The sequence below is a fragment of the Mirounga angustirostris genome, unplaced genomic scaffold, assembly GCF_029215605.1.
Source record: "Mirounga angustirostris isolate CCGP_5_RB_7025 unplaced genomic scaffold, mMirAng1.0.hap1 SCAF_9, whole genome shotgun sequence".
NCBI lineage: Eukaryota > Metazoa > Chordata > Mammalia > Carnivora > Phocidae > Mirounga > Mirounga angustirostris.
Window position 1 is genome coordinate 96,032,302 of NW_026991717.1, and position 25,555 is coordinate 96,057,856.

Consider the following 25,555-nt stretch of genomic DNA (forward strand, 5'->3'; position numbering starts at 1 on the left):
TTATGCATCCTGTTTATAATCTGCTTTTGGAACTCATATGGTGGATATATTTCATGTAGATATCTAATCATTCAGTGATTTATAGATCTATATTTATGTTTGTAATGACTATACAGTATTCTATTTCATGAAAGTATAGTTTACTTACTAGTCTATTAATATATATTTAGGATATCTACAATTTGGGGCCATTATAAAAAATTACATGTATAATATTCTTGTATATGCTTTTGGAAAGCTTGCATATCTTCTCGGGGGGAAATTCCTAGAAGGGATATGTTGGTGGATCAGGGCATATGCACATTTTATACTATGATGAGTCAGTGGCTCCCACTGCCCTTAGACAAACTGCAGATTCCTCACCATGTCCCCCCACCCCCCACATTCTGCCAGAGCTGTACTTAAGCCTCTCAATTGCAGTTTCTGTAATAAGTCTTAATTTCTCCTTTCTAGGGCTTTGCAGGAGTGGTTCCTCTATCATGGAATACTTTTATTTAATTTGTTGAACCCTCAAGGTCTCAGCTTGGACATCCCATCTGGAAGTTTCCCTTGCTGCAGTTGTCTTGGTTATTCTTCCTCTCTGAGTCCCCTAGAACCCTGTACCCATCATGGAAATTTTCTGTTTTCCCAGTCACAGCACTATTTATCTTCACTAAATTGTAACCTCCTTGAAAGTTGAAATAGTGGGGGGCGCCTGGGTGGCTCAGTTGGTTAAGCGTCTGCCTTCTGCTCAGATCATGATTCCAGGGTCCTGGGATCGAGCCTGCTCCCCCCCAGGGCTCCCTGCTCAGCAGGGAGCCTGCTTCTCCCTCTCTCTGCTCCTTCCCCTACCTCTCCCCCTCGTGCTCTCTCTCTCTCTTTCAAATAAATCTATTTTTTAAAAGTTGAAATGGGGATTTTCTCAAAATTGGGTTTCCTCCTCCTAAGTGTACACAAATAAATATTTGTTGAATCAGTGAATGAATAGTAATGACGGAGTCCATCTCCTCATCTGACTCTTCCCTTCCCCCCATCATGGATGCGGACTGGTTTCGGGAGCTCTTGTGTTACCAGAGCAGCAGAGTTAAGTTTACATCAGGCATAAGATTCATGTTGTTCGCTTGTACTTCTCCTCTATCTGTGTAGAACATTTTCACTCTCCTTACTTAGAGTTTTCACAGAGTAGAGAGAAAAGGCTTCATGAAAGTATAGAAGAAGATATAAATGGCTAGAGTGTTAAGTCCTTATAAAGTGCCAACTGAGGTTAACTACAGCAGAATCAAATGAATCTATCTTTAAAACTTTTTGAAAAGATTTACTTACCTTTTGATTTAAAGTTTATTTGTTGAAATAGATGCTTTCTTGATAGTTCTCAGTCAAGTTTCTTTTGGTTTTAAAATACAAAATCCTCTTCAGCGTAGCTTAAGATAAAAAGGGAACTGTATTTGGAAGGACACACTCTCTAGGAGAATCAAAGGGGACAAAGTGAACACGGGGCCCCCGGAAGGGGAAGAGCTCAGGTGGCCTCTCGTGGGCTCTTTCTATATTGCTGTTCCATTCATTCGTCTGCCCAGACCTGCTGTCTGGGTCGGGGCAAGTCAGGTGTACCAGTGCGGTGGGTTACAGCACTGGCATGGGGGGGGCCGGGTCCTGTGGCATGAACATGGATGTCAGATACTTCATCTTGGGGTGATGGAAGAAAAAGATAGTTCTCAGAGAAGATGAAGTGGTTAGTGGACCGGAAGGATAAATGAAAAACGATCTGCTATAGACTAACCGGCTTTGAAATTAAGTCTGAATCTTTTCTGCTTAAATAACATTATGCGTGGTGCGTGGTAAGTTGCAATTGCTGTTTCCATTGGATTTTGGCCAGATATGGCCTCTATGCTATAAAAATGTGTAATTACTGTGGTGCTCTGGGAAGAACATGTATCCTATCGTGTTCCAAACACTACAGAGGAAATACATTATCATGTAAAATTTTTATAATGATTTTTATGAAGAATACTTATGTATAAATATTTTATAACTTCAGGTTCAAAAACTGATAATTCTGTTATGTTTTATTTACAGGTCATGCCTTGACTGTATTGGCAAAAATGCCATAATTTTAGAAAGTCAGATATCTTTATTACCTCCTAAACTTCTGCAGCAAGTACTCAAAAAAATAACATTTTGGACTGCAGCTAATCACCGAGAAGAACAAAGAGCCCAAAAAGAAGAAACAGAAAATAAGTATCAGTGGATCACTAGCAATTAAATTGTTATATACTCTATATATTTAATATGTGTAAACATTTTAATCAGACTGTGTATTCCCCCTCCCCAAATTGGAGGCTTTATTTAGAAGATAAAATTTGAAACAAAAATGCTATGTTAAAGTGATTATATGTCATGGAATATATGGGAATAAGATGTTAATGGAAGATTAATTTGTATTTATAATTGTAAACTAATTTCCTAGTAAGCTGCAGGAAGAAATATACTTTCTGAAAGTAAGTACAATTGTAAGATATTTTTAACTCACTGTATACTCTTTACTGGGAAGTTTATATGAATTTCAGGAGACTGAGAGATTAACTCAAGGACTGTAGAAATCCCCCAACATAATAATAGATAAAAACACTATACATCAGCTTTCGGAAAGAATGGATTTTCTCAAGCCAGTTTGAAATTATCTACAGCTTCTCATTAAATAACCCAGTTATTTAAAACCTTCTCCTTGAATAACTGATCCAGCTGGGCAAATGATAAAATGGGCAAACACTGGTATGTGTTTAGTATGGGCCTCCTGCCTTTCAGTGCTTATCTAGCAAAGTCTCTCGTTAAGCATCATCATAACTTTTCCTCACCTTTATTTGAGTAGTGGAATAAATGTCTTCAATTGTCTTTCCATTACCCCTAAGTTGTTAGTTTGTCCAAATGTATAGATATAAAGACCATATTTTAAAGTGTCTAAAGTGGAGGTTTACTTAACCATACAGACTTTGAAATATTGAGAAGCAGTAGATGTATTAACTTTTCAGACACGTTAAAATATATTTTTGCCTTGGAAGAATGCTCCTAAAGTAGTTTTTGTAAGTAATGAAATGGGATGGTAACCTAGTAATTTATGTGTATAGAAACCCTGCTCTTTGGCCCACACCACTCTACAGAGCTGGTCCTCAAGACCCACGATATTGGAAATATGTTCTCTTCCCACTGATTGTCAGTATTAACTGCCCTACAGAAACGGCACACTGTATTTATCTTTATATTCCTTAAACTGGTACTTTTACCATAATTAAGAAATTACTCATATTATCATTTATACCCTTCCATTGAATTACTAATAACAATGAATTATTAAAAAGCTCAGTATATGAAATTATTCTCCATAATATCAGCATTCAAGCTATCTCTAAAATTTAAAATGTTAGAGAGAATATATTTCTATATTGAAATAGATATGTAATTTATAATAATTATAGTAGCTCATTAAATTTTACAGATATATTTTATATATATATACTGTATTTTAGATGTGTAAAGCTTCTATTTATGTATTGAAATACTTTGTGCTTACATTTTATTATACGAACTATATAGATTTACTATTTTCCTAGTTTTGTTAGTGTGAACCACTCATTAGAGTTGATTGTGCAAACAATATTTCAGTGTAAGTTTTCTTTTCTTTCTTTCTTTCTTTCTTTTTCTTTCTTTCTTTTTTTTTTTTACTATTTTTAGGCTGAATAACAGATTTAGAAAATGAATCTCACAGGTAATATACATCTTAGAAGTAATTATTACATGAACTTCTGTTGTCAGCATTTTTAAGGGGAAAAATATCAAAACCTATTGGACAGTGATAGATGACAGTGAATGGAATGAACATCGTTTAAAATGTGGATCATGTGAATTTAAATTCTAGATTTTGCAGATGCCTTCTGTAGCCTCTTAGAAAAGCACTTCTGGTTTGAAATGGTTTACTTAGAATGTTAAAAGTTGGATTAGCCCCCTCAAAATACAGTATCATTTAGGCTTCAACAGAAATCTCTTATCTGTGGCACACAAAACTTTTGGCTTCATATACTGTGCTGCTTGGAGAACTTACCGGTCCTGAGGTAGGAGCCCCATAGTAGGAGGGGCAGGAAATTCTGATCTTTACCTTCAAGCTCCAAAAGTTGGCTTAAACCAGACTTGGCTTCTCTGCTGGTAGTGGCTGTAGAAATTCTGGGAGCCTGCAAAGCCCGCTTTAGCAGTCTTAATTCCTCACTTCTCACCAGCTGATGGTTTACTATCCCTTTTGTGCTGCTGATCTCCTCAGCGTGGAGGAGCCCAAGACAGCCACACCTCGCAGCTTCTGCTCTGAGCTCCCCTCACAGGCTCCCTGTTTGAAAAATGACTCTACAGGGCTTGATGGTCTTTTGTCCAGATGGTTCACAGAATAGGTTTCCAATTTGGTTCTCAAGGAAGAAGATTTCCAGTCATATATATTATGGATATTCTTAGGATATTCTTCCTGTTGTCAGGAAGAATTCTTTTGCGTATTATCATCTTTAGTATGATATACTCAATAACACATACATTTTTTTCCAAATAGTATCTTTGCACACACACCTTTAAAAATGATTAGCCTTTGAATAGAAGCGTAAAAGTATTCTTTAGAACTTCGTGCCTTCTGTCTAGGCACAAAGTAATGCTTTATTTATATTGTATGTGTGGGAGAGAGAGAAATAATACAAACTAAGAATAATTTTCAGGATAGTATATACTATCTGACAAGTTAAAATTTGTTGACATCAGAGCATTTCAAAAGAAAAGCAATTTTAAGAAACATATAATGCTCCCTGCCCACCTTGTGTGTGTGTGCCCGGATTAATGTGATTATATTGGAATTTCCGGTTTGATGAGGTTATCACACAGTCCAGCACGTGGAACAGCAAGAACATTTTCTGTCACCCTGTTACAGACTGAATGTTTGTGTTCCCCCAAATTCATATATTGAAACTCTGATGCTCAATCAAAGTAGTAGTATTTGGAGGTGGGGTTTTCAGGAGGTAATTAGGTTTGGATGAGGTCATGAGGTGATGAGCCCATGATGGGATTATTGTCCTAAGAAGAGGCACAGACCAGAGCTCACTCGCTCGCTCCCTGCCAGGTAAGGATGCAATGGGAAGGCAGCCATCAGCAAGCCAGCCCCCACCCAGAATCAAATCTGCTAGCACCTTGATCTTGGACTTCCCAGTCTCTAGAACTGGGAGAAATCAATGTCTGCTGTTCAAACCATCCAGTCTGTGGTATTTTGTTATAGCAGCCAAGCTAAGACACATCTGAAGTCCAAAGTTTACATTAGGGTTCACTCGTGGTGGTATATATTCAACGGGTTTAAACAGATGTGTAACACATGTATCTACCATTATAGTAGCATATAAAATCATTTCACTGCCCTAAAAATCCGCTATGCTCTGTTCACTCATTTCTCCCTCCCCACTAACCCCTGGCAACCACTGATCTTTTTACTCCACAGTTTTGCCTTTTCCATATGTCATATAGTTAGAATCATACAGTATGTAGCCTTTCCAAGTTGGTTTATTTCAGTAGCAATAAGCATTTAAGTTTGTATGTTTTCAGGGCTTGAAAACAGCACTGAATAATATTCCATTGTCTGGATGTACCAGAATAATTATTTTAGGATTTTCTACGTAGATAATTACTAGTGAGGACAATCCAGTATGATGTTGGAAAGTAGTTGTGAGAGGAGACATCCTTTCCTTGTTCCTGATCTTAGTAGGAATGCTTTGAGTTTCTCACCCTAAGTATGATGTGAACTGTAGGTTTTTGTAGATGTTCTTTATCAAGTTGAGGAAGTTCCTCTCTATTCCTAGTTTGCTGAGATTTTTTTTAAGATTTTACTTTTATTTATTTGAGAGAGAGAGGAGAGCATGAGTGGGGGTGGAGTAGAGGGAGAGGGACAAGCAGACTCCACACAGAACACGGAACCCATGACCCGAGCTGAAACCGAGAGTCAGACGCCCAACCGACTGAACCACTCAGCTACCCCTTGCTAAGAGTTTGTATCCTGAATAGATGTTATTTTTTCTGCTTCTATTGATATCATTTGATTTTTCATTAGCTTATTGATATGGTGGATTAAATTAGCTGCTTTTTAAATTTTGAACAGCCTTACATACTGGGGTAAGTCTTACTTGATCATGGTGTATAGTTCTTTTTTAATTTTTTGAATTTGATTTACCAATATTTTGGTGAGGATTTTTGCATCTATGTTCAATATTGGCCAATATTGGCCTGTCATTTTCTTTTCTTGTGATGTCTTTGTTTTTAATATTAGGGAAATGCTGGTCTCAGAATGAGTTAGGAATATATTCTGCTATCTTTTTTTTTTTTTAAGATTTTATTTATTTGACAGAGACACAGTGAGAGACGGAGAGAAGCAGGCTCCCCGCTGAGCAGGGAGCCCGATGCGAGGCTCAATCCCAGGACCCTGGGATCATGACCTGAGCCAAAGGCAGACGCTTAATAACTGAGCCACCCAGGCGCTCCTAGGTCTTGCTTTTCTAATACATGCAGTCACTGCTATAAATTTCCCTCTAAGCACTGCTTTCACCCATCCTACAGATTTTGATAAATTGTAAACATACGGGCAGTGACTAGGGAAGGAGTTTCAGGCTATGAAAATTTGAGTCCGGAAAGCCTTTGTTATTGTTCAAAGTATTCCTTCCAAGTAGTGGCCACAGCGTGAAGATGGAAAAAAACAGGATAATAAAACAGACTCCTCTCACCAAACACATCCAAGTAAAGAGGCACCATTACACTGGGGATTTAAGATGTATTCTGGTCCAACCCTATTTTACAGGTGAGGACTCAAGTTTAGATTACAGTAATTCCGACTTTTCTTGACCTAACTGAAATGTATCATATAAAACGTAAGACAAAACAGTAACTGTGTGTCAACAGGATTTCCCATCCTCCCTTAAGGGCTGGGCGGTGATGGTTTCTGATGTACTTTTTCAGTACAATTTTCCAAACTGGGTGAAGGATTCTGCACTAAGATCTCTGCTGAACCAGAAGAGCTCAGCGAGCGGAGGTGCCAGGAACCGCTTTGCGGGCATCGGAGTGGCGCGAAGCCGGGAGCCCCCAGCGCACCCGCGCGCGAGCAGGCGGGCCGGCAGCAGGCGGGAGGGCCAGGCGCCACGGCTCGTGGCCACAGGAAAACAGCGCGTGGACTCCTCTCTTGGAGAGGCTGAGACCAGAAACTTATTGGGCAATGTCACTATCCCTTTTCGGGCTGTGAACCCTTTAAGAACATTGCTCAATCGCACGAGGAGGACTTCTCGGTAAAAAAAAAAAAAAAAAAAAAAAAAAAATTTTTTTTGCAAGAATGTGGCTCCCATTCTTCGCATCCTTGCAGCGCCCGCAGTGAAAGGAGGCTCGGAGCGAGTTTGGGGCCCGGGCCGCCTGCGGGCCAGCGAGCGGCGGCGGCTGCGGCGGGAAGACCCGGCGCTGGGGGCGCTGAGCCCCGGCCGCGCTTCCGGAGCCCGGCGGGCGGCGTCAGCGGAACAGGCGGTTCTGGCCGCGGCGTAAACAAGAGCCGGCGGCGGCGAGAGGCGAGCTGGAGGCGGGGCGGGCAGGCTGGAAGCTAGTCCTGGCCCCAAGTGGACCCCCTTTCGGCCGTGCTGCCGCCTCCGCCGCCGCCCCCGGGCCGCGACCCCGCGGCGCAGCCCAGGCGGCGGAGAGGCTGTCCTCGCTGAGGAGGGCTGGGAGGGCGCGGGCGGCGAGCGGGCGGCCAGCGAGCGGCCTTCACGCCGTGCCTGTCGCCGCCGCCTTCTGCTCGCCTCTCGCCGCCGTGCATTTCTTCCTTTTCCTTTGTCTCTTCCCCCCTCGCTGGTGTGAGGATTGTTGGTGAACAGAAGTGCAGCCTCAAGATGGCTGATGGCAACGAGGATCTGCGGGCGGACGACTTGCCGGGGCCAGCCTACGAGGGCTACGAGTCCATGGAGCTCGCCTGCCCGGCCGAGCGCAGCGGCCACGTAGCGGTGGGCGACGGGCGCCACATGTTCGTCTGGGGCGGCTACAAGGTCAGTGGGCGGCCGGCCGCGGCGGGCGTCGTTCGGCCGGTCCCCGAGGGCGGGTCGGCGGGCAGGCCAGAGCGGCCCCCGGGGCGCCCCCGCGACGCTACTCTGCCCGTCGGTGCATTTTCTCGCGAGCGGGGGGCTCCTCGCCAGTCCCCCGACCCGCCCGGACGCGCCTGGGCTGTTGTCACGCCAGCCCGCCGCTTGCAGAGCCCGCCACCCCGCGCGCCCCCCGTCCCCCCGCGCGCGGCGCCCCCGGCGGCCCTGGGCACTGGTGGAAGTTGGAGCGTTATTTGGGGGAGGGCGCGTTGGGCGGCGCAAGACTCCGAGACGTGTTTTATTTTAAAAGGGGGGGGGGTAAGAGTGGTGACGTGTGATGTCCCTCTTAACCGTTTATCGGGCCCGCAGGGGAGCACTTGACCCTCCGGAGCTGGGGTCATTTGGCGCACGGAATCCGTTGCCCGCTTACGGGGTAACCGAGGTGTAGGAAAACTCCCTGGAATTGCCGGAGGCCGCAGGAATCGCCTTGTTCAACCTTCCCGCCCGTTCAGGAGTCCTAGCTACACCTGTGCAGATGGCCGTTACCCTGTTGTTTGAACATTGCAGGGCTGATTGCCTTTTGGTTTCAGCTGAGAAAGGGTTGACGTTTTTCAGACGAAACCCCTATTAAGAAAATTAACGGAAAGGGCTCCACCAGTAACCAGAAAAATCAACAGCAACAATTGTAACCACCAAGTCAGCTCTTTAACCCCTAATCATAAGCAATGTGATTCGTTACCAGTTTAGAGTCAGTTGCATTTCTTGCTACCTCTGGCTGCGGAATCCTCCCCAGTTTCCTACTGAAACCTTGTTCACCAGTTCTCCTGCCCTTTTATTAGAGCTTCCCAGTAACACTCCACATTCTAGAATTGGCTCATTGCATTTGCAGGGGTGGCTCTGATCCATTCCTCCCAAAAATACTTTTGAGTCCCTTTTGGTCTTAAAATTGATCTCCCCACCCCCATTTGCTTGAAATCTGGTCCACTGCACCTGTGTCTTGGGATGACTTATTTTGACTGTGGTAATAGATTTTGGCCTCTGGCACAGTTGACCTGATTATAGCTGATGACTGTCCAAAAAGGCAGATGGAATAAACTGCTGTGGCTGCCCGATGAATTCATTTAGTTTAACCACAAGAGCATTTTTTTTTTTTTTTTTTTTTTTTCCGCCAGTCCTAATTAATCTGCAACGTTTTCCTCAGGGTCCAATGAATAGATGTTTAGAGGCGAGTACTTGGTAGGAGGAAGGGGCAGGTATGTAGAGATGCTTATTAAATGTAAATGATTCCATTGGAGAAGTTAACCTGTTAGTCACACTTTGGTCTAAACTACTAATTCATAATTCTGTTTGTGAAAGTCAGCAGCGTTGAGGGAATGGGACTTGACTTTGGGGAGTGGGGATGGGGAAGGTTGTCAGGGAGATTTTTGATGGTGAGTTTTTGAGGGCCTGGGTGCCTAGGACTTCGCAGGAGGGAGGCATGATCAGTGGAGTAAGTGGGTGGTTCCAAGACAGGCTGTCCTCAGTATTTTGGCTAGAACCCCGAGAAGCCTTTGGAGATTGTTTTGAAGGCAATAAACCTTAGCTTCCTACACAGTAGTCCGTTCTCTCCGGGCGAGGCTGCTCTACTCCGGGTCAGCCTGCTGTCTTGTTTCCAGCCTTCTCTTCATAAGTGGTGGAATAGAAAATATTTACATGGCCACCTCCTCTATTTCTGTATAATACTTAATATACAAGCTGATTCAACTCTGACACCCATTCTCCGTGAACTGCTATTGTTCACCGTTTGTTGACATTGTTCAAAAAGTGGCCAGGGAGGTTCAAAGGTTGGGGAGGTTGGGCCTCGATTGCAGTTGCAAATTCCCTTGAATCCTGGGTCCACATGGGAGGATTGCCCGTGGCTAGAACTGAATTGTAAGACCTCTTTAACTGCTCATCTCTCATTAGTATCTCTAGGTAGATATGAAAAAATACACAATACTGCCTCTTTAGAATACCAATTATTTTTTATATTTGCTATTTTTTTTATTCTTCTTAGAGTAACCAAGTCAGAGGATTATATGACTTTTATCTGCCTAGAGAAGAACTATGGATCTACAACATGGAGACTGGAAGATGGTAACTGTGGATATTATGAGCGAGACTAAAAAGCTCAAATAAGATTGCAAATAAAAAGAAACCCTGGGGGTGTCTGGGTGGCTCAGTCAGTTAAGTGTCCAACTCTTGGTTTCAGCTCAGGTTATGATCTCAGGGTCGTGAGATCGGGCCCTAAGTTGGGCTCCATGTTCAGCATGGAATCTGCTTGAAGATTCTCTCCCTCTCCCTGCCACCCCCCACCCCACTCTCTCTCTAAAATAAAAATCTTAAAAAAAGAAAAAAACTCTGTAAAGCTCATTCTATTAGAATAAAAATATTTTAATTGAAGATGCAAAACTATGTTCTACAAACAGTGTTCTGCTAGTTCAGCTTAGCTGCTAAGCTTAGATATTTTAGCAACTCTTCAGTAGTTCAGTAATTTGGTACTTTGATGACCTTTGAAGACACTTCTATTCAAGGCTCTATAAAGTATCCTTGTAATATTAAAGAAGTAGAGGCTTCAGATCCTGGAATGGGAATATAGTAAAAGTTCTATATATATTTTTTCAAAATGTTCTATCTTGTTATATGGTAAATGAGAAAAGGATTTCTAGATTGTATCTGCTAGAAATAAAGATGGTATTCTCCTGAGCTCTAACATTAAAATTTCAATGCAGATCTCTTTAAAATAGTGTTAAAAAACACTAACCTAAATTTGCCTTCCATACAACTGGGCATATTCTGAAAAGATCTTTTGCCAGTCTCTTAACAGTGGTACTCAAGAGTATGTTCTTGGCAGAATTAACATGGTTCTGAAAATGCTGGGTTAGCCAGGTTTGGGGATTTATCAAGTAGTCTTCTCCATGGTTTGCTTTGTAAGAAGTCTGTGCCCTTTATGTATTTTGCACATTCTAGATCACAGAACTAGAACAGTAGTGGTCCCACCTGATTTAAGGGTTTCAACTAAAAAGTCAACATTATTTCTGTACATAGCAAATCAGTGTTGATTTGAGCTGTTTGCTTTTTTTTTTTTTTTTGGGAATTGGAAATTTTAAGAGTATTCCTTTTAATAGGGGAATTCTACAAATTTTTTAAAACATTCAGCCCCATACAGGATTTGTAAAAATAAGCCTACCAAAACTTAAAGCTTAGCATAAAGTGATAAAGTGAGCAGAAGACCTTAACATATTAATATTCCGAATCTTGGACTTCTTAGACTTTTTGATTGAGATCAGAATGTTTTAAGGCATGCAAAGCACTCAGGAGTGCTTGGCCTACAGTAAGTACTAACTGCCTATAATTTTACATAAGGTCTGAATCATCAGATTCATTTGAATGGCTAAAAGGTGACTGAATAAAACACACTTGTTGAATTAATCTGTCAGGAGAGGGATGAAGTTTTCCTCTGGGGTTCCTGGCTCACTCGAAACCAAAAACGAAATAGCCACTGGTTATGTCAATAAAGAGCAGCAGTTTAGTTTGAGCCACACAAAATGGTGTGCTCTTAGGCTTACCCAACACGGAAGCTTCCGAATTCTCACTGCCCGTGCAGCAGCATCTAGTACTGCCTGGAGAGCGGCTGGGGAGCAAAGAACTCCTTCCCTGGATTAATTTTAGAGCTAGAAGAGACCCCAGGCGTTATCTAGCTGGCCAGCCTATTTTATTTTTTTCCCTTTATTGTGGGGATAGGAGAAAAGTGAGTAACTTTTGCATTTCTTCCCTTTTGTGAAACATTTACATTGTTTTTTCTGCCCTCAGGAAAAAAATTAACACGGAAGGAGATGTTCCTCCTTCCATGTCAGGAAGCTGTGCTGTGTGTGTAGACAGGGTGCTCTACTTGTTCGGGGGACATCATTCAAGAGGCAACACAAATAAGGTTAGTGTTTCTCAGGATTATGGTTCAAAGCAATTTTACTCTTTTTCAGACAACTTCAGATTTCTAAGGTTAGTCTATACTTACTCCTGTCCCAATTTAAAAAATACACGTATGTGATAATGGTATGAATGTGCATTTTATTTTAGTATTTTGTCTACCAGTCTACATCTAGGCCTTTGGTAAAATCAACTTTGGTTGATAACCTATGTGCAGTAATTTCCTAAGTGGTTTTGCTTTGTGCTCTCTGCAGCTGCTTAGTCTCTTAGAACCCTGGGGTGTTAGATAAATATTAGTAAGCCAAATGAAAACAAGATGCAATCATGAGGGGCAGGGTAAAAATTAGCAGACCACCACTCAGCTATAAGGATAAATTAATACTGACAACATTTTATATACTAACATTCCTATAATATGGCACTATAAGATACTGGTTGTTCAGACTTTGTCGGTGTTTTTTCCCAAATCGGAACAAGAGAACAGTTGTTGTCTCAAGCCAGTAAGACACAAATGTCAGTCAGAAAGGTGCATATGATTTAGGGAGACTCATAAATTTATTTAGCAACTTAGCACCTTGTGAGCACTTTGGTTAGACTCCGGAGACACAGAGATGAAAGATACAGTCCCCACCCCTAGGAACTCACATTCTAAAAGGGACACACAAAAGAAGTAGCTGATTTCAGTAGCATATAAGGAGATACATAGAGCTCATAGTATAATAGCTCAGTAAATATTGTTAAGTATTTAAATATTGTTAAATCTGAAAAAGAATCCTTGACATTGTGTTTGGCAGGATGGAGGAACAGAATAAGGAAAGTCTTCACCCAAGAGGGTTGAATTGAATCATAATTGGAAGGGGTAGCCAAGATACAGATATCAAGAGGCAGAGGTATAAACAAGTATGTCTTATTTATGGGAACGCCAAGTGGTTCAGTGTGGATGACAGAGTTTCAGACTGTACTCCTAGGCGCTCTAGGGATTTCTTTCACAGGCCTTGGGACACCTGGGGGACGAGCATACTGGTGTTGGGCAGGCTCCAGACCACCCGTCCCGACTCCCATCTTAACAAGCGTAGCTCCTCTTCAGTTAGGCTTTGCTGAAGATTTTGTTTGAAGAAAGTGTTCTGTGCCTAAAAGATTTTGCAAGGCACTGCTGTGGGTGTAGTAGAGCCATGTGTTTTTCGGGGCTTAGGCGGAGAAAGAGAACTTCGACACAACATGACGCAGCTTGGGAAAGAAGCTGTGGCTTTAGGGCTGGACAGAAAAATGGGAGTAGTTAGTGTATCAAATGGCTGGGGGTTGAGTATTTTAAATTTGATCGGAAGGAAGCTTAGGAGTCTTAAGAGAAGTAAGAAGATATATATAAAATGATCAGATTTATTCAAGTACCTGGATGGGAACCCTTCGAAAGAAAGACCAGTACTTAACTGTAGCAGCTAAGGATAAATCTTAAACAACTAAGTAGGCACTTAAGACGTGTTTGTTAAATTCAATTTGAAGGTGAAATTGCTGAGTTGAATTTTTTTGGTAATACCATCTTTCTACCCATAAATTAGATTAGTAGGACTCAAAGTGCCTTTGTAATAAGGCACAGAATAAAAATCCACACACTTCTATTCCTTCATCAAAAAAATGAGGCGATTGGGAAAAAAATGAGCTGAACAGGGTGCCTAGTGACTTAGGCAGTTTACATTCTGGCGTAAGTTCCTTATGTAGATTCAGACCAGTAACAGTCTGTAATCACACTTTTAGGAGAACTGAATTAAAGGACGTTCCTATTATCGTTAAATCACAATCAAATTAAATGCCAAGGTGGAATTCCTTGCACATAACCAAATCTAACTGAAATCATTGCTTCTGACAGTTCTACATGCTGGATTCAAGGTCTACTGACAGAGTATTACAGTGGGAAAGGATTGATTGCCAAGGAATTCCTCCATCATCAAAGGACAAACTTGGTGTCTGGGTATATAAAAACAAGTGAGTTAGCAGCCCCGTAGGTTTGAGTGTTTATGTGCAAAGTGGTTTGCCATCCGAGTATCTTTAGACAATAACCATTCTAACCTTAGAACGTACCTTCTAGGGCCCATATGAGGGTTAAGTGAATCCATACATTAAAGTGCTTAACATAGCACTGAAGGCATAATTAGCCATAGTAGCCATTATTATGTGAATAAGTATTTTATATATTTAAGTGTGCCTTCTCAATTCGTAGCATGACAAAAGAAAAACTTCTTGTATCTTCCTAACCAGTGGATGTTTGAATTTTTAGTGTTTTGGTTTTTTATCAAACAGGTTAATATTTTTTGGAGGTTATGGATATTTACCTGAAGATAAAGTATTGGGAACTTTTGAATTTGATGAAACATCTTTTTGGGTAAGTGAGGTTTCGTATTTGTATGTGGCCTTCTTGGTATATTGAAATAATACATATTTGCTAGTCTTGTTTTGCCTTATTCATAAACCAGACAAAGCTATATAATTTTGCAAACATTTGTAAAATAACTCAGATTCTTATTCATTTTCTGTAGAATTCAAGCCACCCAAGAGGATGGAATGATCATGTACATATTTTAGACACTGAAACATTTATCTGGAGTCAGCCTATCACTACTGTGAGTTACTGAAGAATAATGAATTATTAAAGCAAGGCTCCTTGGAGGAGAAAGGGAGTTGGGAGGTGGTAAAAATGGACAGTTCATTCCTCTTTTTCTGGAGAGAGAAGGTCCATTGCTTTCATTTTTCTCCAAGGAGTCCATACCTCAGAAAAGTTTAGTGAATATATAGACTAACCCAGCATCCATTATCTAAGAGGTTAAGTGGTATTGTTTGTAACTAAATAAATGACCTAGCACTAGATTATAGTTTAAGTTACTCAAATATTAGATTTCCTTTTCGTCTGACACAGGTGTCCTATAATGTGCTACCTTTTATTTTACAAAAGATAAAAATAAGACAAGGTTTCTATTAACTAGAGCATTCGGTAACACATCTCAAATATAAAATTACACTCCGCAGTTTTAGTGTTACTGTTGAACAGACATCTGCACTTTCGCTTAAAAGCTCAGGTGTCTTGCATATCCTCATCACATACCCAGAGAAGACTCTGGTATTTGTTTTAAAGAATTGCTTTTATGACTTTTATAGGGTAAAGCACCTTCACCTCGTGCTGCCCACGCCTGTGCAACTGTTGGAAACAAAGGCTTTGTGTTTGGAGGCAGATACCGAGTAAGTGTAGGAAGAGTTTCAATGACTTGCTTTTGAGTCATTCAAAATGATAATTACTTAATTGTCCTTCTTCAGGATGCTAGAATGAATGATCTTCACTATCTTAATCTGGACACATGGGAGTGGAATGAATTGTATGTATCACTTTAGATAATTATTTTTAAAACATTTAATTTTTTAAATTCTGTTATCAGTATATAATGTACTTGCTTAAATTTTCTATAACTTGAGTATTTAAATAAACATGACTAGATCCTTAAAGGAATTTTTTTTTTAAATTTCCTGTTTCCGTAACTGTACCTGGCACAACAGCGTATGCCCAGTGTTTGTTGAAAAGAAAAGGCCTGAGGTTGGCTCTACCTTCTAAGAACATGGTTAATTCTAAAGCATGTAGCTATTAATACCAAGAAGTTTTTTAAATTTAAAGTCTCTTTTTTTCATAATTCTATATAAACTTTAAAAGAAAACTTATTCAGTATTTCTGTGTATTAAATAGTAGCTGCTTTTAAACACAGATATTGTAACTTAGCTGCTGTTTTCAGAATTCCACAAGGCATATGCCCAGTTGGCCGATCTTGGCACTCACTCACACCAGTTTCTTCAGATCATCTCTTTCTTTTTGGAGGATTTACCACTGATAAACAGCCGCTGAGTAAGTCTTTTAAAAATATAAGAAATCATATCATTCATATGTGATCTATAAATAGCTGGGAAAAAAATCAGTCTATTTTAGTATATCAGAGGGCTATAGGGTTGGCTGGAAGATTTGCTATTTTGATTCCATAACAAACCTGTAATTGTTTTTATACTAGGACATCCATCGATTCTGTCCAGTGAAACACTTAAAAGCCCCACTGAAGGGTTTTAACAGACGAAGGGCTAAAAAAAGGATATATACTTCCTGTTTGTACTCACAATCTGATTTATTATCTTTCTTGTTAAAGCTTTGCCCTTTATCAGTGTCCTATTGACAAAATGATATACTTCATGGCTATTTTTTCTTTGCTTCAATCAGGTGATGCCTGGACTTACTGCATCAGTAAAAATGAATGGATACAGTTTAATCATCCCTATACTGAGAAACCAAGGTATGAACTATTTAAAAAATATTCTTGTACTGAATAATTGAGGTCCATAAAGATGTACAAGACTGGTAATGAGAGAGTAAATTGTGGCTGCATTAAATCCCTCATTTTTACTATAAAAATCCTAGCACTCACTAAGGTTTCACATCGTACCTCTTGAAAGAAAAGAAAACCAGTGTTATCCTAGTATCAAATGCTTTCTTTTCTGTCACTGTGCATAAAAAAACAGCTGGACTTTGACTTTTGCTGCTGCTTTTATCATAAAATTGATGCAGTTAAAATTTATAATCAAGCTCTTTTCTCAAGTGAATTCAACTGCTTCTAGGTTTGCCATTTTAAAAAAGTAACTGGAAAGGAGAGAAGAATGTATGTAGGGAAAAAAAAATCAAGAACTTTCTATCAGATTTGCAGTAGCTCTAGAGAACAAATACTAAGTCAAATCCCCCCAAAAAGAACGGTCAGAAAAACTGCTAAAGGATATGATATAGTCACAACTGGTATTCAAATCACATTTAAGTAGGCCAGCCTGCATTTTCCCCCCAAGCCTCTAACTTAAGTACACTTATGCACAAAGCCGTCATTGATGGCACAAAAATTCTTTCCATAGAATTACCAGGCCTGATACTTTGCGTATCTCAGGCAGATTCAGCATCCAGGTCGACTGGCCCTGCCATGAAAAGAAGAAGATCAAGAGGGCATATACCACACATCTCCCATAAGGTTTTTATTGCTAACAAAGACCTAGAGAACAGATCATTCAGTTCAAACCCCTCACTGCATAAATTAGGACTGGACCAGAGAGCTAAAATGATAACATCCAGATAAAACAGACATTGATTTTTTTCTAGTGTTTGCTACTTAAGATAAATTCCTTCTCAACATGTTTCTGGTCTGTACTAAAGATCTCTTTATTTCATCATTCTGTTCTGTAGTATAAATTGTCAGTTTGGTGTTTGGGTAGCTTCAAATTCAAGCTTCTGTTTTAAATATAGATTATGGCATACAGCTTGTGCCAGCGACGAAGGAGAAGTCATTGTGTTTGGCGGGTGCGCCAATAACCTCCTTGTCCATCACAGAGCTGTAAGTACACTACCCTAGTTAAAGGACACTTCATAATACTTCTGAAACTTACTGTGGAATACTTACTTTTGAATGTGTTTTTTGTATCTATTTTTCAGGCACACAGTAATGAAATACTTATATTTTCAGTTCAACCAAAATCTCTTGTAAGGTAAGTAACTTTTTACTAGGTACTTCATTTTAAATTAATGCTCTTGAAAAACCAGGTTTATAGATAACTTAAGGGCAATAACAAGCCTTCAATGATAGAACTAACCAGTTCCTATGAAAATCTTTAAAGTGTTTTTTTGGGGAGGGGGGGGGCCGGTGTTTATAAGTCTTCAAATTAATGTACTTCCAAATAGTAAAGCAAAACTATTTTTCTCTTGTCCACTTTCAGGCTAAGCTTAGAAGCAGTCATTTGCTTTAAAGAAATGTTAGCCAACTCGTGGAACTGCCTTCCGAAACACTTACTTCACAGTATTAATCAGAGGTTTGGTAGTAACAACACTTCTGGATCTTAAGGCTTCATAGATAATGCCTCTGATCACCTTGCATGGACAGCAATTCTGTAAACATCAGAGAGTGGTGTCATTTGTATAATTATATGCATTGTTGTAGTTTGCAGCTTTTTGGTTTTAATGTGCATGTGAATGGCCTAGAGAACCTATTTTTGTGTCTAAAGTTTACAATAAATGTATTTAACACCAGTAACGGTCTTCATTAATACTTGGGCTTTTTACCCCAAGGAATGGTTATTATATTTCCTTTTTAGTAACTTCAGGATATATAGCTGTAGATGTAGAAACATTATGCTAATTATTATTACTATCAAAATGGTGGTTATTTTTTTAAATTAATATTTTAGGGTTTAATGGCAAGAGTAGTCTGTTGTATTTACAACACTAGGCCATATAATTACAAAGGTTTTTTTTTTTTTTACATTAATTTCAAATGGAAAAATATTCTCAATAGGACTAAGCTGGTTAAAGAAATTTTGGAAGGACCAACAGCTATTCAGTACTTTGACCTTATTAATGCTCTGGTATGGGGCGGGGCAAGTGGCCTTATTGACTGTAGGTAGCTATCGTCTAATCATTTAATAAGTAACAGTGTTTTAGCTCATAAAAAAAATTCCTCGTTCTGTTAAGAGAAGAGGATGAATTGGGTCAGGAGTCTAGTGATAAGCCTAAAAGTGCACTTATGATATCATAGGTCTTTAAGATACTCTGTAACATGCTGATAATTACTAGAGGTAGAAAATAAAATGGTAGAAACAAGGAAGAAATCAGGATGAAAAGTGAAGTTGTGTAAATGCATGGAAATGATCAATACCAATTTTTTCTAGGTGTTATTTCTTAGGCTGAATAATGTGTATTTTAAATCTGATCTAATATATTTTTTGACAAGTAAAGGCAGAAGGTTTTCAAGACTTAAACCTAAATGTTGAGCACCCCCAACCCTCACCATGCCAACAGAAAAAAACAAAACAAAAAAAAACCCTTGTGATTGACCTGTAATAGATATATTAGATGTTATATACGGTAGACTACCAAGTCAATAGTCTAAGCAACTGAGCCACTTCACTGTTCGACTTCTTTACAACATGAAATGAAAACTTAGTATTAACCTCCCAAATTTTAAGAAAATGTAGGAGAATAACTACAGATGTATACAATTAGCATTTAACTGTCCACAAATATTTTAGGAAGTCCTATCATAGTGTTTCCTCTCTAAAAAACTGGAAAAAAAAAAAACAAGTCCTTTTGGCGAATATAGCAAGGCAATGTTTAGTTCATTTTTTAAATGCGGAAGTCTGGTTACATGGTGTTTTCATCTCTGAACTTCCAAAAGGCTATAAAATTGGCTCTTCTCAAATATTTTAGGATTTCATTTCAGCTATTTCCTTTTTACATTCAGAAGATTGGGTGCAGACACTTTGACTTTGCCAGGAATGTTTCTTGATAAATCCGTGTCCTAAAAAAAGAGAATTGCTGAATATCTTCACATTCTATATGGTGGTCATGTTTCTTTTATGACAATTATGTGTCCTCTGCTGTCAAAAGAAAGGCATTTCCAAAATTTTCAACTGGAATGATTTTACTTATTTTACACTGCTTCTAGTAAGACATTTTCTACCAAAACAAGAGCTGCAGCTTGCATCTACTGAATAAAGAACTGACAGTAAAAAATTGTAACTGCTAACATTTTTAACTACACCACTATCTCCAGACTTCAGGAGGAATACTTTACCTTTACACTGCGAAACAAGTCTTTTTCTCTTGCTGTTGCTTCTTTGGAATGCATGAAACTATTCAGGGCTGTTTTTGCCGCTGTAAATAGAAAATAGAAGAATCTACTTCTGTTCAATGAAGAAATGTTCAAAATCATAATTCAAAAAAAAATTTTTAAATACCTTTTCCCTTTTTCTGAACTCCAGGAGTAAGTTTCACTTTGTATCTTTAAAAAGGAATTGCGTGTGTTACTGAACAGAGATTACAAAATCATTCATAAGTCACTATTGTGTCAGCAGTTTTAACTATAGATGACTTACTTATAGTTTGTCATGGTGGTGTAAGGGGCACATATTGGAATGGCAAACAGTAATACATCTTCAGGATGTGGCTGCCCAGTCAAAGAGTCAAAGAGATTTTCCTAAAAGGAAAACAAAAACAATTATAAAATTCTTACCAGTCCTAAAAAAAGTCTAGTATCTCAATATATTTTTATTTTTTTCTGATAGGCCTATAGTCCTAAGCTTTGCTTTCTATTTCTAGTTCCAAAGAGTTTAAGACCAATGGTGTTTATATTCTTTACTACTAAAATTTTTGTATAGCATAATGAGAAATGAGAACAATGATTTTCAAAAATAATACTTGTAAATACATTTAAGGGAGAAAAAACCTGTTGGATGTTATTTGTTGCAGAAAACTATGGATTAAAATGATTTATAATAATGACCACAAACAGATTTAAATCCATTGTCTGGAAATGGGACTGATACTTTAGCTGGACTAGCAGTTTTTGACTAGGGGGATTTTCTAGTGGCCCCACCCTGGCCCACCCCAGACATTTTGCCTGTTCTTAAGGAAAAATCTTACGGGCTTCTCAGAGTTGCCCTTTGGTGGGCTGCCTACAGGATAAGCCATATTTATTTAGCAACATGAATAAAACTTGGACAAGATGCTTGGTGCTGAAGTGTTTACTATGTGCCGTGGACTTTTCTAAAATGCTTTATGTATATTCTCCAAACAACACTCTCCTGGTAGGGACCAATCATCCCCACTCTCCAGATGAGGAAACAGAAGCACAAAAAATAATGCTTCAAGGTTGCAGTTACGTGTAGCAAAGTTGGGATTCAAACCCAGAATGTTGGACTCCAGAGCCTACAATCTTGCCTTAGCCTTAGAAGTTTTAATTAGTTAGACATTGTATGTCAAATATTTTGGGAACTAGACTGTAGTCAGAGTGTTACAGTAGGGACCCCAACACAAAATCATACCTCATTACCCTGTTGATCCAGATCTTGCTCTTCCTGCTCCAAACAAAATTTTAAAAGTCAGCTATAACTTAAATTGAAAGTTCACATGATTAAAAACTATGAGGAGAAAAAAAACAACGTAATAAGACTCACATCTAAACAACAGGTTATGGACCCCAAGACTGTGTTCTTCAGTGTCCCAAAACTCTGAATTAATTTGTGCATCTCCTATTTTAGAGAGCAATGCCATTCAAAGAGAAAAAGCACTGTTCTCTGAAGTTAAAAAAAAAAACAAAACTTTCACATGGAGTGCATGCTAAAACAGTGAAATTAAATGTAAAATGACAATCTTCAATGTAAAATAATTTAAAATGACAAATTTGGTATGTTTGCCAAAGGAAAATGGAGAATCCTCGTGAACAGAACTTTTATTTTTTAGTCTCCGTTCAATAGTTCTAGGATAAATTTTTCACATATTAAGGTAAGCTTACTTTTGTTTGCTCTTCTTAGATTATCTCCAAATAGATTTTCTATGTATAATTCATAACACCTCAATATTTATGAGTCTCTGGTTTATAGAATAAATTACAGATATGAGAACAGTGTAAACATTTGAGGATCAAAATGGGTTGTCACATTATAAAACAGTAACATTGTTCAGGGAAAAAAGAAAACAGTAACACATTGAGAATCCCTGTAAGCATTACCTACACTGAACAGAGCTCACGATTCTAACCAAAGCTTTAAGGCCCTAAATACAAATACCAGTGAAGCCAAATTTTTTCCAGTTTTATAAAGTAATAAATCCTTTGCTCAGGATTTCAAGAAGATACACTTAAAGCTGGGCTTGTATTCAGCTGATGAATAATTAGGCAACCATCTTAACTGGATAAATTATGTTCACTTCTTGCTGGTTTTTCAACCAGGGCACTTGGCACTTGAGCTGCACAAGCACTGTAAACATTATGTAAGATAAACAGCATATATTCCTATAGAAAAATCTAGAGAAATGCAAATTTACTTTCTACTCATCTTCAAGACAATCCGAATTATTTGTCTTATTGTAACTAAGTTCCCACATTAGAATCAGATAAAGCCTCTCCATAAAATTATTTTCTAAAGGCTTGTAAAAAAAACTTTTTATCATGAACACGACCATTTTTACACATATCCTGGAAATTTAGTCTTTTAGGTTGTATTTCTAAGATGACCTTCCATTAAGAATAAGTTTACCACCTGTCCTGGTTTTAGCACTTACTGTAAGCCTTGTGTCCTGGGAACTCTGAGGAAGTTAGTGACCTTAAATGAAGCGAAAGCCCACATACATATGCGTGGTAGCCCTACCTTGTCATCATGTGGATCATCTACGGCCAAGTCTTGTAACTCATGAGTTACAACCTCAAGGGAGGGAGTTTCTTTCTTTATGCTGTCTGAAGCCCTTGGTCCACCTCTAGGTTTCTGGGGCTGTTTCTTTACAGGTTCATCCTTTGTTTTTCCTTTCTTCCCCTTCTTCCCTTTTTCTTCTTTGTTTGAACCTGCAGACTTTAATTCATAGAGGTAAAATAATGTCAGCTCTCTATCTCTGACAAAAAAATCTTAAAAGGGGGGCCGCACCTGGGTGGCTCAGTCGGTTAAGCCTTCAGCTCAGGTCATGATCCCAGGGTCTGGGATAAAGTCCTGCATCGGGCTCCCTGCTCAGCGGGAAGCCTGCCTCTCCCTCTGCCTGCCGTTCCCCCTGCTTGTGTGCGCACGCTGACAAAAAATCTTAAAAAAAATAATGTATGTTCAATATTGTCAATATTTTAACAAAATGTATTGAACCCTAGCATAGGATAGGTAGTGGTCTGGATGCCCCTTAAAAAGCAAAAGAAGAGGGCGACTGGGTGGCTCAGTCGGTTAAGCGTCTGCCTTCGGCTCAGGTCATGATCCCAGGGTCCTGGGATTGAGCCCCACATCGGGCTCCCTGCTCAGCGGGAAGTCTGCTTGTGCCTCTCCCTCTCCCTCTGCTTGCTGCGCCCCTGGCTTGCACACACATGCTCACACGCTCTCTCTCTCACTGTCAAATAAATAAAATCTAAAAACAAAAAAAAAATGGTTTTGGATGTTACTTACCCCCAGCAATTTCATGATGAGTTCACGTTCTTCCTCATCTTGGTCTTTGTACTTTTCCTTCATTTTTTTCATTTTACTCTACAAAATCAAAAGACTTTAGTTGGAAAAATTCAGCAGTTAAAAAATGTGAACAAATGTTTGTAAAGAAAAGGTGCTTTTGGGCGCCTGGGTGGCTCAGTTGGTTGAGCGACTGCCTTCGGCTCAGGTCATGATCCTGGAGTCCCTGGATCGAGTCCCGCATCGGGCTCCCTGCTCGACGGGGAGTCTGCTTCTCCCTCTGACCCTCCCCCCTCTCATGTGCTCTCTCTCATTCTCTCTCTCTCAAATAAATAAATAGAATCTTTAAAAAAAAGAAGAAAAGGTGCTTTTATTCTGTCAAAAATGCCGAGAAGGTACCATTATAATAAACAATATGGAGGCTAAAATGATGGATAAACCAGTCCTCAGCCTCAAAGAATTTACTATCTAGTAGGAAAAGAAGACACATGTAAGAGTAAAGAGAAATTAATGCAACATATTCTAAATGCAAACATTATTTCTAAGGTAATTCAGAGGCAGATTTCTTTCAGCTTAGGGCGCCTGGGTGGCTCAGTCGTTAAGCGTCTGCCTTCGGCTCAGGTCATGATCCCAGGGTCCTGGGATCGAGCCCCGCATCGGGCTCCCTGCTCTATGGGAAGCCTGCTTCTCCCTCTCCCACTCCCCCTGCTTGTGTTCCCTCTCTCACTGTATCTCTCTCTGTCAAATAAATAAAATCTTAAAAAAAAAAAAAAGATTTCTTTCAGCTTAAGCAAGAAATGTGGGGAAGAAATAAAGTACAACTTGAAGGTCTTAAAAGAAGTGAATTTTATAGGAAAAGCAGGAGCATAAGAAAAAGACAGGACAGTATAGTATAGTAATAGCAAGTCCTTGCATTTGGTTGGAGTCAGGATCTACATATAGAGAAAGAACAGGAAACAAGGCAGCAAAAGCTAAGCTGGATAAAGGCTTTCTTAAGACTGAATTTTTTTTTTTTTTTAAGATTTTATTTATTTGACAGAGAGAGACACAGCGAGAGAGGGAACACAAGCAGGGGGAGTGGGAGAGGGAGAAGCAGGCTTCCTGCTGAGCACGGAGCCCGATGCAGGGCTCGATCGCAGGACCCTGGGATCATGACCTGAGCCGAAGGCAGACGCTTAACGACTGAGCCACCAGGCGCCCCAAGACTGAATTTTCTTAACTGGTGATTGTTTTATGTGGGCTACATATCCAAATTACCTAGTAATTTTTAAAACTATAGACCTCTAGGCCTCACCGAGATTTCTGTCCTTATTAATCTTAGCTGGGGCCCAAATAACAAATTTATAAATTTTTGAAGATTTCTTTAAACAGGGCACAAAGAACTAACTATAAAAGAAAAGGTTGATAAATCAGACACTTAAAAGTCTATACTTCTAATTCCTCTTCTACATAAGATGAGAGCTTCTATCTAGATGATCTTAAAGGGACATAGAACAGTGATCTCTATGTTCCCTAAATCTTATCTCTTTTTAATTTTCATTAAAAGGAAGTCGCAAAGGATTATTTTTTTTGCCTCCATCTTTTGTTTCACTTAAACTTTAAAAACGTAAGCAGCAGCTCACAACTCCTTTATGGCCCACAGAGGACTCACTCTAGCAGCTCGGCCCGAGGCTGTATTACCTTCTGGCCTCGTTTCATCGGCTGCACGGCTGGCGCACGTTTGCTTGTGTCTGCATGAGTTTCAATATGTAGAGTATTTTCTTTTTCTTTGTCCTTTACCTCGATCACTTCTAAATCCCCTGAGTCACTTGGAAGCTTTTTCTTCTTCATTTCCCTAAATAGAAATGAAATGGGAACATCTAATTCTTAGTGCCCTAAAATACTACAAGGGACGGGGAACATGTACAATATATAAACGATCACAGCTTCTGCTTAACTTCATAAACACCAGGCTACAGTATAAAAGCATACATATGCACATCAGCATATAAGAAAAAACTGAAAACTTCTCTCTCATGGATTTATCATTCTTTCTGTCATCCAGGCTTCACCCACTGTCACCCTTGACTTATCCTTACTCAGTAGCCTCAACATCTTGATGGCCAGGCACCGGGATTTGTAGTCTATGTATCAGCATGGCCTTGGCAGATCTCAGGTATTCAATAAAATATGGTGATAGGTTAGCTAAATAAATAAATGGATAAAGATATACAGAGAAGGAGAAAGGGGAAATCCTATTACTGTGGTATTTTTGATGTGCAATCTCTCCTATTCCCACCGCAGGTCCTCATCACTTCCTACCCAGACCTTTCTCCAGCATTTCTCCCATAAACTGTTCTACATGAACTTCTAGATTAATCTTCCTTGTTTACCTATCTCACATTCCCATTTAAAATCTTCCAAAAGTGCTCCTCACATCACTTTCAGGATTAAGTCCAAAAATACTTAGCTTATCATTCTAGTCAGTTCTCCACTTTTGATCCAAGTTCACTTTGCCAATCTTACCATCTACCAGTTCACAAACGTGAACTTTTGCCCCTTTCACCTCAGTCTACTTA

General features: G+C 39.5%; 3 protein-coding genes across 13 annotated transcripts in view; 2 read left to right on the plus strand and 1 right to left on the minus strand.

Moving 5' to 3' along the window:
* Positions 1-3,685, plus strand: part of KLHDC1 (kelch domain containing 1) — a 50,611-nt gene extending 46,926 nt beyond the window's left edge. Inside the window, exon 11 of one of the 2 annotated variants that reach the window (XM_064571008.1) lies at positions 2,053-3,685. In XM_064571008.1, the coding sequence (XP_064427078.1) occupies positions 2,053-2,239 (187 nt within the window). In that variant the 3' untranslated portion in view covers positions 2,240-3,685. The remainder of the gene's footprint in view (positions 1-2,052) is intronic. The other variant, XM_045900793.3, reaches the window with a different exon arrangement.
* Positions 3,686-7,470: 3,785 nt separating this feature from the next.
* On the plus strand, positions 7,471-18,117 carry KLHDC2 (kelch domain containing 2). 3 transcript variants are annotated; one of them, XM_045900801.2, is made up of 14 exons: positions 7,919-8,057; positions 9,292-9,343; positions 10,126-10,205; positions 11,922-12,039; positions 13,900-14,015; positions 14,331-14,412; positions 14,567-14,650; positions 15,183-15,263; positions 15,339-15,397; positions 15,806-15,915; positions 16,279-16,351; positions 17,341-17,428; positions 17,527-17,579; positions 17,808-18,117. In XM_045900801.2, exons 3-14 carry the CDS (start codon positions 10,189-10,191, stop codon positions 17,929-17,931), a joined length of 1,005 nt encoding a protein of 334 aa, XP_045756757.1. In that variant the 5' UTR covers positions 7,919-8,057; positions 9,292-9,343; positions 10,126-10,188; the 3' UTR covers positions 17,932-18,117. The 3 variants fall into 3 exon arrangements, 2 of the variants coding, with proteins under 2 accessions (XP_045756755.1, XP_045756757.1); XR_010405165.1 differs by lacking the exon at positions 9,292-9,343 and having other exon boundaries at positions 7,471-8,057; positions 16,956-17,428; XM_045900799.3 differs by lacking the exon at positions 9,292-9,343 and having other exon boundaries at positions 7,539-8,057.
* Positions 12,092-25,555, minus strand: part of NEMF (nuclear export mediator factor) — a 54,334-nt gene continuing 40,870 nt past the window's right edge. The window contains exons 26-33 of one of the 8 annotated variants that reach the window (XM_064571005.1): positions 24,678-24,831; positions 23,001-23,078; positions 22,233-22,430; positions 20,910-20,945; positions 19,962-20,062; positions 19,824-19,867; positions 19,661-19,740; positions 12,092-13,289 (exon numbers count right to left, since the gene is read on the minus strand). In XM_064571005.1, coding sequence (XP_064427075.1) covers positions 13,284-13,289; positions 19,661-19,740; positions 19,824-19,867; positions 19,962-20,062; positions 20,910-20,945; positions 22,233-22,430; positions 23,001-23,078; positions 24,678-24,831 — 697 coding nt within the window. In that variant the 3' untranslated portion in view covers positions 12,092-13,283. The other 7 variants (XM_045900796.3, XM_045900795.3, XM_045900797.3 and 4 more) reach the window with 7 other exon arrangements.